The sequence below is a fragment of the Pseudophryne corroboree genome, chromosome 7 (genome assembly GCF_028390025.1).
Source record: "Pseudophryne corroboree isolate aPseCor3 chromosome 7, aPseCor3.hap2, whole genome shotgun sequence".
Lineage (NCBI taxonomy): Eukaryota > Metazoa > Chordata > Amphibia > Anura > Myobatrachidae > Pseudophryne > Pseudophryne corroboree.
In genome coordinates, this window is record NC_086450.1 from 498977017 (window position 1) to 498993066 (window position 16050).

At 47.3% G+C, this 16050-nt stretch overlaps 1 protein-coding gene across 5 annotated transcripts in view; it reads right to left on the reverse strand.

The window, feature by feature from the left end:
- Positions 1 to 10153: 10153 nt before the first annotated feature.
- LOC134943930 (gap junction beta-4 protein-like) overlaps positions 10154 to 16050 on the reverse strand; it is a 15038-nt gene continuing 9141 nt past the window's right edge. For 4 of the 5 annotated variants that reach the window (XM_063932491.1, XM_063932490.1, XM_063932488.1 and 1 more), the window contains exon 2: positions 10154 to 11588. In XM_063932491.1, the coding sequence (XP_063788561.1) occupies positions 10863 to 11588 (726 nt within the window). In that variant the 3' untranslated portion in view covers positions 10154 to 10862. Of the gene's footprint in view, positions 11589 to 13710; positions 13796 to 16050 lie in introns of those variants that run through there. The other variant, XM_063932492.1, reaches the window with a different exon arrangement.

Consider the following 16050-nt stretch of genomic DNA (forward strand, 5'->3'; position numbering starts at 1 on the left):
CAGCACATGATGCAAAGAAAAAGAAAAGAAAAAAGAGGTGCAAGATGGAATTGTCCTTGGGCCCTCCCACCCACCCTTATGTTGTATAAACAAAACAGGACATGCACACTTTAACCAACCCATCATTTCAGTGACAGGGTCTGCCACACGACTGTGACTGATATGACGGGTTGGTTTGGACCCCCCCCAAAAAAGAAGCAATTAATCTCTCCTTGCACAAACTGGCTCTACAGAGGCAAGATGTCCACCTCATCTTCACCCTCCGATATATCACCGTGTACATCCCCCTCCTCACAGATTATCAATTCGTCCCCACTGGAATCCACCATCTCAGCTCCCTGTGTACTTTGTGGAGGCAATTGCTGCTGGTCAATGTCTCCGCGGAGGAATTGATTATAATTCATTTTAATGAACATCATCTTCTCCACATTTTCTGGATGTAACCTCGTACGCCGATTGCTGACAAGGTGAGCGGCGGCACTAAACACTCTTTCGGAGTACACACTTGTGGGAGGGCAACTTAGGTAGAATAAAGCCAGTTTGTGCAAGGGCCTCCAAATTGCCTCTTTTTCCTGCCAGTATAAGTACGGACTGTGTGACGTGCCTACTTGGATGCGGTCACTCATATAATCCTCCACCATTCTATCAATGTTGAGAGAATCATATGCAGTGACAGTAGACGACATGTCCGTAATCGTTGTCAGGTCCTTCAGTCCGGACCAGATGTCAGCATCAGCAGTCGCTCCAGACTGCCCTGCATCACCGCCAGCGGGTGGGCTCGGAATTCTGAGCCTTTTCCTCGCACCCCCAGTTGCGGGAGAATGTGAAGGAGGAGATGTTGACAGGTCGCGTTCCGCTTGACTTGACAATTTTGTCACCAGCAGGTCTTTCAACCCCAGCAGACCTGTGTCTGCCGGAAAGAGAGATCCAAGGTAGGCTTTAAATCTAGGATCGAGCACGGTGGCCAAAATGTAGTGCTCTGATTTCAACAGATTGACCACCCGTGAATCCTTGTTAAGCGAATTAAGGGCTGCATCCACAAGTCCCACATGCCTAGCGGAATCGCTCCGTGTTAGCTCCTCCTTCAATGCCTCCAGCTTCTTCTGCAAAAGCCTGATGAGGGGAATGACCTGACTCAGGCTGGCAGTGTCTGAACTGACTTCACGTGTGGCAAGTTCAAAGGGCATCAGAACCTTGCACAACGTTGAAATCATTCTCCACTGCACTTGAGACAGGTGCATTCCACCTACTATATCGTGCTCAATTGTATAGGCTTGAATGGCCTTTTGCTGCTCCTCCAACCTCTGAAGCATATAGAGGGTTGAATTCCACCTCGTTACCACTTCTTGCTTCAGATGATGGCAGGGCAGGTTCAGTAGTTTTTGGTGGTGCTCCAGTCTTCTGTACGTGGTGCCTGTACGCCGAAAGTGTCCCGCAATTTTTCTGGCCACCGACAGCATCTCTTGCACGCCCCTGTCGTTTTTTAAAAAATTCTGCACCACCAAATTCAAGGTATGTGCAAAACATGGGACGTGCTGGAATTTGCCCATATTTAATGCACACACAATATTGCTGGCGTTGTCCGATGCCACAAATCCACAGGAGAGTCCAATTGGGGTAAGCCATTCCGCGATGATCTTCCTCAGTTGCCGTAAGAGGTTTTCAGCTGTGTGCGTATTCTGGAAAGTGGTGATACAAAGCGTAGCCTGCCTAGGAAAGAGTTGGCGTTTGCGAGATGCTGCTACTGGTGCCGCCGCTGCTGTTCTTGCGGCGGGAGTCCATACATCTACCCAGTGGGCTGTCACAGTCATATAGTCCTGACCCTGCCCTGCTCCACTTGTCCACATGTCATGGTTAAGTGGACATTGGGTACAACTGCATTTTTTAGGACACTGGTGAGTCTTTTTCTGACGTCCGTGTACATTCTCGGTATCGCCTGCCTAGAGAAGTGGAACCTAGATGGTATTTGGTAACGGGGGCACACTGCCTCAATAAATTGTCTAGTTCCCTGTGAACTAACGGCGGATACCGGACGCACGTCTAACACCAACATAGTTGTCAAGGACTCAGTTATCCGCTTTGCAGTAGGATGACTGCTGTGATATTTCATCTTCCTCGCAAAGGACTGTTGAACAGTCAATTGCTTACTGGAAGTAGTACAAGTGGGCTTACGACTTCCCCTCTGTGATGACCATCGACTCCCAGCGGCAACAACAGCAGCGCCAGCAGCAGTAGGCGTTACACGCAAGGATGCATCGGAGGAATCCCAGGCAGGAGAGGACTCGTCAGAATTGCCAGTGACATGGCCTGCAGGACTATTGGCATTCCTGGGGAAGGAGGAAATTGACACTGAGGGAGTTGGTGGGGTGGTTTGCGTGAGCTTGGTTACAAGAGGAAGGGATTTACTGGTCAGTGGACTGCTTCCGCTGTCACCCAAAGTTTTTGAACTTGTCACTGACTTATTATGAATGCGCTGCAGGTGACGTATAAGGGAGGATGTTCCGAGGTGGTTAACGTCCTTACCCCTACTTATTACAGCTTGACAAAGGGAACACACGGCTTGACACCTGTTGTCCGCATTTCTGGTGAAATACCTCCACACCGAAGAGCTGATTTTTTTGGTATTTTCACCTGGCATGTCAACGGCCATATTCCTCCCACGGACAACAGGTGTCTCCCCGGGTGCCTGACTTAAACAAACCACCTCACCATCAGAATCCTCCTGGTCAATTTCCTCCCCAGCGCCAGCAACACCCATATCCTCCTCATCCTGGTGTACTTCAACACTGACATCTTCAATCTGACTATCAGGAACTGGACTGCGGGTGCTCCTTCCAGCACTTGCAGGGGGCGTGCAAATGGTGGAAGGCGCATGCTCTTCACGTCCAGTGTTGGGAAGGTCAGGCATCGCAACCGACACAATTGGACTCTCCTTGTGGATTTGGGATTTCAAAGAACGCACAGTTCTTTGCGGTGCTTTTGCCAGCTTGAGTCTTTTCAGTTTTCTAGCGAGAGGCTGAGTGCTTCCATCCTCATGTGAAGCTGAACCACTAGCCATGAACATAGGCCAGGGCCTCAGCCGTTCCTTGCCACTCCGTGTGGTAAATGGCATATTGGCAAGTTTACGCTTCTCCTCCGACAATTTTATTTTAGGTTTTGGAGTCCTTTTTTTACTGATATTTGGTGTTTTGGTTTTGACATGCTCTGTACTATGCCATTGGGCATCGGCCTTGGCAGACGACGTTGCTGGCATTTCATCGTCTCGGCCATGACTAGTGGCAGCAGCTTCAGCACGAGGTGGAAGTGGATCTTGATCTTTCCCTAATTTTGGAACCTCAACATTTTTGTTCTCCATATTTTAATAGGCACAACTAAAAGGCACCTCAGGTAAACAATGGAGATGGATGGATTGGATACTAGTATACAATTATGGACGGGCTGCCGAGTGCCGACACAGAGGTAGCCACAGCCGTGAACTACCGCACTGTACTGTGTCTGCTGCTAATATATAGACTGGTTGATAAAGAGATAGTATACTCGTAACTAGTATGTATGTATAAAGAAAGAAAAAAAAAACACGGTTAGGTGGTATATACAATTATGGACGGGCTGCCGAGTGCCGACACAGAGGTAGCCACAGCCGTGAACTACCGCACTGTACTGTGTCTGCTGCTAATATATAGACTGGTTGATAAAGAGATAGTATACTCGTAACTAGTATGTATGTATAAAGAAAGAAAAAAAAACCACGGTTAGGTCACTGGTATATACAATTATGGACGGGCTGCCGAGTGCCGACACAGAGGTAGCCACAGCCGTGAACTACCGCACTGTACTGTGTCTGCTGCTAATATATAGACTGGTTGATAAAGAGATAGTATACTCGTAACTAGTATGTATGTATAAAGAAAGAAAAAAAAACCACGGTTAGGTCACTGGTATATACAATTATGGACGGGCTGCCGAGTGCCGACACAGAGGTAGCCACAGCCGTGAACTACCGCACTGTACTGTGTCTGCTGCTAATATATAGACTGGTTGATAAAGAGATAGTATACTCGTAACTAGTATGTATGTATAAAGAAAGAAAAAAAAACCACGGTTAGGTCACTGGTATATACAATTATGGACGGGCTGCCGAGTGCCGACACAGAGGTAGCCACAGCCGTGAACTACCGCACTGTACTGTGTCTGCTGCTAATATATAGACTGGTTGATAAAGAGATAGTATACTCGTAACTAGTATGTATGTATAAAGAAAGAAAAAAAAACCACGGTTAGGTCACTGGTATATACAATTATGGACGGGCTGCCGAGTGCCGACACAGAGGTAGCCACAGCCGTGAACTACCGCACTGTACTGTGTCTGCTGCTAATATATAGACTGGTTGATAAAGAGATAGTATACTCGTAACTAGTATGTATGTATAAAGAAAGAAAAAAAAACCACGGTTAGGTCACTGGTATATACAATTATGGACGGGCTGCCGAGTGCCGACACAGAGGTAGCCACAGCCGTGAACTACCGCACTGTACTGTGTCTGCTGCTAATATATAGACTGGTTGATAAAGAGATAGTATACTCGTAACTAGTATGTATGTATAAAGAAAGAAAAAAAAAAAAACCACGGTTAGGTCACTGGTATATACAATTATGGACGGGCTGCCGAGTGCCGACACAGAGGTAGCCACAGCCGTGAACTACCGCACTGTACTGTGTCTGCTGCTAATATATAGACTGGTTGATAAAGAGATAGTATACTCGTAACTAGTATGTATGTATAAAGAAAGAAAAAAAAACCACGGTTAGGTCACTGGTATATACAATTATGGACGGGCTGCCGAGTGCCGACACAGAGGTAGCCACAGCCGTGAACTACCGCACTGTACTGTGTCTGCTGCTAATATATAGACTGGTTGATAAAGAGATAGTATACTCGTAACTAGTATGTATGTATAAAGAAAGAAAAAAAAACCACGGTTAGGTGGTATATACAATTATGGACGGGCTGCCGAGTGCCGACACAGAGGTAGCCACAGCCGTGAACTACCGCACTGTACTGTGTCTGCTGCTAATATAGACTGGTTGATAAAGAGATAGTATACTACTAATATTATATACTGGTGGTCAGGTCACTGGTCACTAGTCACACTGGCAGTGGCACTCCTGCAGCAAAAGTGTGCACTGTTTAATTTTAATATAATATTATGTACTCCTGGCTCCTGCTATAACCTATAACTGGCACTGCAGTAGTGCTCCCCAGTCTCCCCCACAATTATAAGCTGTGTGAGCTGAGCAGTCAGACAGATATATATAATATTATATATAGATAATAGATGATGCAGCACACTGGCCTGAGCCTGAGCAGTGCACACAGATATGGTATGTGACTGAGTCACTGTGTGCTGTGTATCGCTTTTTTCAGGCAGAGAACGGATTATAAATAAAAGTGGTGGTCAGTCACTGGTCACTATCAGCAAAACTCTGCACTGTACACTACTGAGTACTCCTAATGCTCCCCAAAATTAGTAAATCAAGTGTCTAAACGGAGAGGACGCCAGCCACGTCCTCTCCCTATCAATCTCAATGCACGTGTGAAAATGGCGGCGACGCGCGGCTCCTTATATAGAATCCGAGTCTCGCGATAGAATCCGAGCCTCGCGAGAATCCGACAGCGTCATGATGACGTTCGGGCGCGCTCGGGTTAACCGAGCAAGGCGGGAAGATCCGAGTCGCTCGGACCCGTGAAAAAAAACATGAAGTTCTGGCGGGTTCGGATTCAGAGAAACCGAACCCGCTCATCTCTAATTACAAATAGTTATTGTAATATGGAACATAGCAGCATATATATCTATTTTGTATCCACGCGCATCACCGTATTATGAACCTTCAGCAATTGTATCAAAGAAGAGGTTAAGTTCCCGCAGGAAGAATCATTTGTACAATACAGATGGGTCCACAGTTATCTTGGCTAGTTTGCTGCGCCTAGACACACCATGGTTTATTTACATAAGCCCTTCATCTATTGTTCTCAGCTGCAATACAATACAGAGAACAATACATTAGGGGATTAAGTCTTTACAGCAGGACTGACCTGACTCAATTAAAGGTCAAGATAAACATGGACCCATCTGTAGGTTGTATAGAGATTTCTGCCACTTGTCTCTTTAATAAATAAATTTCTGCGATCTGCCAATCCTCCGGGCAAACCTGGATGTGCTGACACCGTAATTGGTGCTGGTTCTCCACACACCCGTAGTGCATGGGTTAGCATGGCAAGAACGGTATACGGAACAGGCAGGATCATTAGAAGAATGAAACCTTCATAAATGCGCGGCCCTGGGCCCCAGGTAAATTGCATTCTTCAGGGTTACCCAGACTTACCGCTGACTTCTGATAATGAGGAGACTAATTCAAAAACAGCGGCTCATTTATCAACAAGCGTTAGGTTTTTAAAACTCATAGAGTATGATAACTGCTGCTCCAGCCAATCAGCTTCTGTCATGCGTTTGAAAAATGACAGTTAGGAGCTGATTGGCTGGAGCACCACTTAGCTATTTAAAACTCGTTGCGTATGATAACAAAAACGCTATTATTTGAATTGTATCCAGCTCATGTATTACACGTGATAAGCGGTGGCTCTTATTTGTAAAACTGGTCATGTAGGACCCCTACCCCATAAATATCCAACGGCTGCCCCTGGATCTCCCCTATGTTGGTACCGTGAGTCACAAACTAGCTCTGGGAGGTGGTGTTAGGGTTCTGCTTTCTCCTCACCACCCCGCACTGTATCTGTACACAGGGTCTGACTGGCCCACAGGGGAGGGAAACCACCGGTGGGCCCACTGCCTTTGGGCCCCCCTCCTCCTCTGCGGATCAGGTTCTAGACTATCATAGTGCACTTGAATTATGCATTATACTTATGTTACATTATACTTCACAAGAATACGGTTTATTATATATTTACCAAGGGGAACAGAACATGTACTCTGTAATGTAGAGGTTCTCAAACTCGGTCCTCAGGACCCCACACAGTGCATGTTTTGCAGGTAACCCAGCAGGTGCACAGGTGTAATAATTACTCACTGACACATTTTAAAAGGTCCACAGGTGGCGCTAATTATTTCACTTGTCATTCTGTGAGGAGACCTGGAAAACATGCAGCGTGTGGGGTCCTGAGGACCGAGTTTGAGAACCTCTGCTGTAATGGGTAGCTAAACCTCTGTGGTGGCTGGCCACACCCTTAACCGTGGGCCCCTACAACAGCATTCCCCTGGCGGGCCCTTTATGTCCCAGTCCGACACTGTCTGTACATTACATTTCCATCTCATTGCACTTCTAGTCCATGGACAGTTGGGGATGACGGGTCAGTGCAATCTGCTGTGCGGTGTAACTGAGACAGGGCTGGGCCCAGGTCATATGCGGAACAAGGGGGTATCTGCCGCAAAGCGCAATACAATTCCGCTCGTCGCTGTGTGCAAAAAGTTTAGAGACCACTTTTTTCAAATGTAATTTAATTATTTTATTTGAAATAGAGGATGCTATATACACACACAGGTACCCGGACTATGGGTCAACACCCATTGGTCGACATGAGAAAAGGCCAACATGAGGTTTTCACATTTATTTTTATTTTTTATTTTTTTGGGGGGAGGGGAACTTTTTCATACTTTACGATCCACGTGGACTACGATTGGGAACGGTAACCTGTGCTGAGCGCAGTGAGGCACCTTGCCCGCAGCGTGGTGAGCGAAGCGACCATGCAAGGGGACGCGGTGCACTAATTGGGGTTCTCAGTCACTTGACTGAGAAAACGACACAAAAAAAACCCCACATTAAAAAACTCATGTTGACCTAATGGCTGTATCGACCTAGTTCTAGTGTCGGCCTAGCCACTGTCGACCAATGGGTGTTGACCCTGAGTCCCAGCAGCGGATTGGTCCGCTGGGACGCCGGCCCAGATTCCGGCAAACTGGTCCGGTCGTCCCTTCAGTGGCTGCTGTCACCCCCCATGCAGGGCCGGCTGCCGCGATCAGAGCTGAGCTCCGATAGGGCAGCGCTAACTAAAAGCTTCTGTGCTGAAGCTCAATAAACCCAAAGAAAAATGGCCACCGGTGTAAACCTTTTCAGCGCTGACAGCTACACCTCCAGCCCCGCCTCTAGCCTGGCGCCATCGGTTCTCAAAGTGTGTGGTGCGGCACCCTGGTGTACTGGAGCCCACTTACAGGGGAGCTGCACTGCAGGGGGAGAGACATGATGCGGCCCGATCACTAAAATGGTTGGTTATCGGTGCCTGCATGAGGGGGAGTGGTGTGGGCGGAGCAGAAGCTGCAGTGTAAATGGATAGAGGAGGCGGGCTCTGGCAGTAATGTATTGCCCTGTCTGCCCCCCATTTTACCCAGCTGTGTAACAATGAAAAAATAAAATGCATGAGGGGGGAGGGCATGGAAGCTCCCCCTGCTCAAGAGTGTATGCCACCATGACCCCACAACCCTAGTCACCCAGTGTAAGTCACTATTCTCACCCAAAGCCACAGTAAGTTACCAGACATAGTGAATGTCACCATGTCCTCCCCCCCCAGGACCTTGTATGTGTGGGTCAGACTCAAAACCCCCCTAGTGTGTGTCACCAAGCCCCCCCCCCCCCCCCCCCCCATGCCTGTGTATGTTTCCCCATGTCACTACTCAGGCGCAAATGTTTGTGTCACCATATCACCCCCAGATTGGCATGCCGGGACACCAGACCAGATTCAGTTTGGCTGGTCTGGTCGTCCCCTCAGTGGCCTGCCGTCACCCCCTTGCCGGACAGCTGCTACAATCTGATCTCCGCCCTGATCGCGGCAGCATTTACTGAAATGTAGATGAAAAATGTCCGCCGGCGGAGCTGCTGCGCATGTGCAGCCACAGAAGCTCCACCAGCCTCCCTTTGCAGGACAGGGCCGTCAGTCACAACTGACGGCTCCGCCTCTGGGTACGCCTCCAGTTCCCATGTCCGCCTCCAGTCCCCAGCCGCAGGAGCCAGCAGCCGCCAATTCTGAATGTGATAGTGAGTAAATGTCCCAAAGATATACCGAGGTAGTGTGTGTGCCCGATATATTGTATATAGTAGTTGTCCTGCAGACAATGCACTGTAGTTGTATATATGTATATATTTGTGCTCCGCTGCATGCATGCATATATATGTATGAGTGTATAACATGCTCTACCTGGTGCAAAGTGTAGACGCGCTCTATCTGGCGCAATATGTATAACATGCTCTACCTGGCGCAGTGTATATAGGAGGTTCTACCTGGTGCAATGTGTATAAGCAGCACTACTGTGTGGTGTAATGTGAATTGGCACTAATATGTGGCCACGCACCTTCCCCACAAAGCCACAGCCTTTACATTTTTCGGTGCGCACTTTCCTTTCCTGCCTGTGGTCAGTCCTTCTGAGCAGTAATCCCTTCCACTTGACAGGCTCCACCCCCTCAACACACCCCACCCCCACATTAGCGCTGCTTCCATACATTTCCCAGGCTGGTTTTCAATCCCAATCCACCCCTGCTGAGTCCCATACCCATATACACAGGGACCTACGTATCCACCTTCTAAAGTAATAAAGAAATTGTTTTTGCTTTCATTGTTTTATTGTGGCAAAAATTTTTTGGGAGGGGCTAAAAACCTCTTTCACCTACATCTTTGTATAGCAGAAAATAGATACATCACTGCAGTAGCTAAGGGTTACTGAGCGATAACATTAAGTTGTGATGTTGCCCATAGCAACCAATCATTCTGTTAATATTTCTCTAGGATGCAAAAGGTAAGTGGCAGCTAGAATCTGATTGGATGCAATGGGCAATAACGCTAGTCTAGCCCTTAGTCATCAAATCTAGGCCGGTCCAGACTACATCATTGTTCGTGGGCCTGTGCATGGCCGGCAGTATTTATAACTGTACACTCCCCTCATTTATTATCATTAAAAATAAAAAATAAAAATAAATGTTGCAGTGCCGCCTTTGGCCAGGAGGTGGTGCCAAAACTTGCTAACTTTAACAGATCCGTAGCCTAGAGAATGGCAATTGCGTATAAACGTGAATAACCCCCTAAGTTTACTATACGTTTTACACATTTATTTTATTGCATACATTGTATATTCAAGTATTAAAAAATAATAACATTTGTGCAAAAGCTCAGCTTTTATTGTGTCTGTTTGGGTCACAAACATGCTATATAACGGTTAGTAACACAATATGGCCTGACACGGAGCAATGCCGGTGTTGAACGATTTTTTGAAACTGTGCGTGCGCAAAAATTTGGAAAAGGTTCCACAAGTGATGGGTAGTGAGGTGGTTAGAGTGTGTTAAGGGACTGTCAGTGGCCTGTGAATGAATGGCTGCGCTCACAGACAAATAGCCGCTAGTATAGGAGGCAGTGGTCAGACGGAGAAACTGCACTTGCCATAAGGTATACCAGTCTGTATTACAGCATGCAGGGATGATAAAAGTGGGCATATCTGTCCTTGCACAATCAGCCAAACAACTGTGCACCGGGGAACGCGCTTGTACCCGCATTTACATGAAGTCGCTGATGGGCGACCGCCAGTAAGTGCTGCTGTTTGCAATTTTCCCTGTGACTCAGATTCAGCCTTGATATGTGCAAATGATGGACCATGTGATGCCTACAGCCTCCATGAAAGAGTCCAGATGGAGAAGGGTCCTTTGGGCATAGAGTAGAAGTTTGTTGAGTATTTCCAGAAGCAATATTTAAACACGTTAATAGATTCGTGGACTGAGGTTAATGGAGTATTAAGAGCCGAGAAGCTCTGGTTTCCCCATTTGTAAACAAAGACTGCGTGTTCCTTGGCCTAGGATGTGTTGAGAGCTACACACACTCATCATGACGAGTTCGACAGGCGGCCAAATAGTGGCAGATGCTGTAGAGTCCAAACACGACACACACCAGAGACAGGATTATGGAGAGACTGCCTAGAAGATAGAGGGACATCCTCTTCTCAGCTGGGAACCTCACCAGACAGGTGAAGGGCCCAGGACACACCTCTGTGGAGCAGTCATAGGAGTCTCTGGACACTAGCGGTAGATGCCACCACATCAGGATGTACAGGAACATCAGTTCTCCCAGCAGCCGCATGAGAACACAGAACAGGTAGAGAACAAGTAAGGTCCTCTGGTGGTGAAAGTCCATCACCAAATCCTTGTGAGCCAAATCCGAAGCCCATGTCCCGATCAGGGGTCCATCAGGATGGTCGGCTTTCTTTTTCACGGCCGCTTTGGTGAGGTTGTGCCGGAGCTGTGAGGTGAAAAGCTCCATGATGAGCACGGAGACCACAAAGAAGACATAGGCACTATTCCACAGGGACACGATCGGCACATTAAAGTGGTTACTGAAACAAGACTTCCGGCAAAACTCTGAGGTACCGTTGCCTCGACAGTCGAAATCCAGATCCAGTTTACTCCAGGGTTGCTCAGACACATATAGAGCAAGCAGACGGACCACAGCGAAACCAAACCACATTGTCCTCCCGGCATAGTCTGTGGTGGCCTCTACAGCCGTACGGAGGATAGGGATGAGACCGGTGACCATAGCCATCTAGAAGAGAGTAAATGTGTTAAAGAAGCCATGTTGTCCGCATTGAGCGTAGCACTTATGTGTTCCACTAATATGATAATGAATATAGCAAACAAGTATCTCTCAACATTTACAAAGACAACTTAAGAACAAAATAGGCCCACCCAAATATTCCCACTTTCCACCCATCCCCCGCGTTTCTATGAAACTCACTCCAATTTAGTGCAATCTCCACCCATTTCAAGGTTGGCGATCAGGACAGTTGGGGTGTATGCATCTATTCAGAAATTAGTTAATTCATGTAACTTTCTAGGCAGATAATATTTGACATACAATGGAGACATTTCTCTTGGGTGCAGGTTAAACCAGATTAGTGTAGGATTGTTGTAGTCCTAGCCGACAACAAATAGTAGAATAAAAAAAAGTCTCTTTATTTGTCGCCCAAGAAGCATAAAATTGCTTTCAATGTCTCTTTAGTACAGTATAGTACACAATTTTGGTACTGGACCAGGGGTGATATATTGACGCGTTTCGTGGGGTGTCCGACTGCTTCATCAGAATAGATTATGGATTTTAGTATATTTTTGGCCGTGATCCCACAACAGATGCTTAGTGTGAATATGGGAAAGCTTTCAGTGGGTGGGTGTGGGTTATGACCTACCGTCTGGCTGCACAGACACATGCAAATCCACTATTTCACAGGTTCTCAAACTCGGTCCTCAGGACCCCACACAGTGCATGTTTTTGCAGGTAACCCAGCAAGTGCACAGGTGTATTAATTACTCACTGACACATTGTAAAAGGTCCACAGGTGGAGCTAATTATTTCACTGGCGATTCTGTGAGGAAACCTGGCAAACATGCACTGTGAGGACCGAGTTTGAGAACCTATGCTCTATTTTGCAGAATTATACCCCTTTCAGACAGAAAATGAAATTACCAGGTAAAACAGTTTACCCTGTAATTTCATGAAACACGCGCGTCCTTTTTCTGTGTGAAAAAATCTACCAGGGTCGGAGACACGGGAATTATGACACATTTCTGTCTGAAAGGGGTATTACTGTACTGAGAGTCTGAGTCTACAACATACCGACACTTTCAGTGGGGCATGGCATGATCTGCGAATATCTGCCAAATGCCCTTGGTTTTTGGGGTCTTCAACTTAAAGAACTTATACCTGGAACTTTTTGCCCCTTGAAATGTCCCTATTTTTTGAACACACACTTTGGGGGTCATTCCGAGTTTATCGTAGCTGTGCTACATTTAGCACAGCTACGATCATGTTCTCAGATATGCGGGGGGACGCCCAGCACAGGGCTAGCCCGCCCCACATGTCTGTCCAGCCTCCCTCTCGGACTAGTACAAAAGCATCGCACAGCGGCGATGCTTTTGTACTTGTTGAGTAACTCCCGGCCAGCGCTGCTCCTGCAGCTGGCCGGGAGTTGCTCGTCGCTGTCCCTGGTCGCAGCGGTTGCATGCAACGTCACCGCTGCGGCCCGCCCCCTGCACGGTCCGGCCACGGCTGCGTTGGCCGGACCATGCCCCCCAAAACGCTGGCCAAACGCCGCCATGCCGCCCTGCAACCGCCTCTGCCTGTCAATCAGGCAGAGGCGATCGCTAGGGAACGACGGCCTTCGGCATGCGCAGTTCCGACCCGATCGCTGCGAACTGCAGCGAGCGATCGGGTCGGAATGACCCCCTTTAAACTGTGCGCTACAGCCCCTCTTATTCTGTATAAAACATTTAGTCGCCCTCTGCATTGTCACACTCTTTGGGTGATTAAATATATGTTTTAAATTACGTACAACACAAACATTATAACCAATTCTCTGGGATTACGCTATGACTGGAATGTGTGGGAATCATGGCAACAACATAGGCTGTGGAGCATCCCCGATTTGAGATACGGACGCTATAATGTTGCAGATCTGTAGTCAGTATAAACAAAGTACACAGTGTATAGCACGATCCCTATTCAGCTTGTTGTTACAATAGTCACCGGTGAGAACGCAGACTTAAGCGCTGTACATACAGAAAGCGGAGTGTGACAGAATGTGCTGCCCTGGGCAGTGAATGACCCCTGATAATTAAGGTTCCATCCCGCTATCACTAACTCACAAAAGGGTCACATTACAGGAACTCACCTTTTCTGATAGTAGCAAAAACTGAAACGAATGGAAGTGTCCTGATCAGAGAGAGATCCGATTCTGCAGCCAACTAAAATGCAAAAGCCTCGACTGTCAGCTCTGTGGGTTAGGATCACAAGTGTCAGGTCTCTGGATACTGAAGCTGAACAAAGACGATGTACGCAGAGAGAATGACACTCGGTTGATATTGTGGATTAGAGTGTCAGCTCCCTGGGTCAGTATATTGCTGTACCAGTATAATCTCACTGCGTGGCCAGTAGGACTCCCAGTACTAAAGCTTCATCCAGGTGAGGATTCCAGCAGGTTCAATACCAAGCAATCAGATAAAATGTCAGCTCTTCTGGCCAGGCATGGGAAATAGACTTATGTATGATAGTGCCTCGTGGCTAGGAATGGGACAATACCCCAGGTTGTCAGCACAGCGCCTCCTGCTAATTAAAGTGTCAGCTTTGCGGGTTAGGGCCCCATAAAATGCACAGTACGTAGAATTGATGGTGAATTTCTTGTTTGTGGGTTTACTCTAAATGGTGCCTGGATGAACCGTGTGAGGGGAGGACGTTCCTTCCTCATATACTTGAAAAATGTTGTCTTTCCAGTTTCCATAGAGCATTAACCCACTGTGGCCTTAGACACGACACATCATTAAGACTGTCTACCTGTCCATCTCAGCACACCCTGCAGGTAGTTCTCACCTGTCTTTGGCCACGTCAGCCACGTAACAGTTAAATTCACCCGATACTGTGAAACAGGCAGAGTTACGTAGTGTTCGTATGTTTTTTCCACCAGGAGAGACCCCACCCTTGTCCCATACAGAAGCCGTGGACTGCAGCTCAGAGCCTGAGCCGTACAACTGGGATGCAGGGTGCTTCAGGCTACCTGGTCACAGGTGAGATACAGGAGGAGATCAGGTTACCTGTGCCGGTGGCTGCTTCTCTGCATTTCATATCTAGGGCCGTCCTCTACAGAACTTACCTGTATTGTAGGTTGTTACATTGTACAGTGATGCCTGCAGAGATCTCAGCTTTGGGTCACCCAGGTGGGTGCGCTCGTTGTCCAGCTCTGCAGCCAGTAACTGGCAGTATGTATTGGGCTTCTGAAACACCGCTGCGATAGTAACATTAATGCGACACTTACACGCCAGGGGAGTCAGACTCCTTTACTGTACATACAATGGCACCAACGCCAGGTACTGTACAAATACAGCATCCACCTGGCGAGCCAGCCAGGAAAACTTTGAAATTGGGGGTACAAAAAATGTGTGTATATATATATATATATATATATATATATATATATATATATATATACATACCCCCACTCACTGACTCATCGCTATTCTCTTACTTCCCGATATGTTAGGAAGATGAAATGTAACATAAGTATTCTTCAGGTGGGGAATGGGAAAACGATGTAATCAGAGTTTTAATAAACCTCCCCTAAGGGGATGAAAAGGAGGATGACATAATGACATCATTACCGATGCGTGGCTTGCGTTGCGTGAACGACAACGCGCAAACGGACGATCAGATCAAAATTTGGATTGTACCTCCAGTGTGTAGAATGTAATAAACTACAAAAATGGTCACTTCTTACCGTATCTGCTAGAGGTGCTCCTCGGGTAACACTCATTTATATTTACAACCGTGAAAATCAGAAACTCATGTGCGAAGAATAGATAGATAGATAGATCTACATACATACACACAGTGCTTAAAATGGTGCTAGAGAGGTGGTGAAACTCATCCCCCCCCCCCCCCCCGCCACCAATGTAATAAAGGTATGGCGCGCGCCGCAAAAAAGGGCATGGTCTCAAAAAGAAAGGGGTGTGGTCAAACAATAGTAATAATGCCCACAGTAGTAGCACCCCATAATACACATAATGCCCACCGCAGTAGCGCTTCTTATACAATGCCCACAGTAGTAGTGCTCCTTATGCAATGTCCACTGCACTGGTAGTGCCCACAGTGGTAGTGCCCCTTATATAGAGCCCATAGTAGTGGTGCCCCTTATGCAATGCCCCCAGTAGTAGTGCCCCTTATGTCCCCGGGAGTGATGCCCCTTATGAAGTGCCCCCTTTGCAATGCCCTCAGTAGTTCCCCCATTAGTAATGACCTTAATGGTAATGTCCCTGTGTAGTATTGCCCACAGTAGTAATGTTGCCTGTACTAATGCCCCCAGTCGTTTAGCCCCCTGTAGTTTAGCCCTAGTAGTTATGCCCCCAGTGGTAATGCCCCTGCAGTTATGACCCCAGTAGTTTACCCCCCCCTTTAGTGTAGCATTCCAGTGGTAATGCCCCCAGTAGTTTAGCCCCCCAGTAATAATGTCCCCCAGTAATAA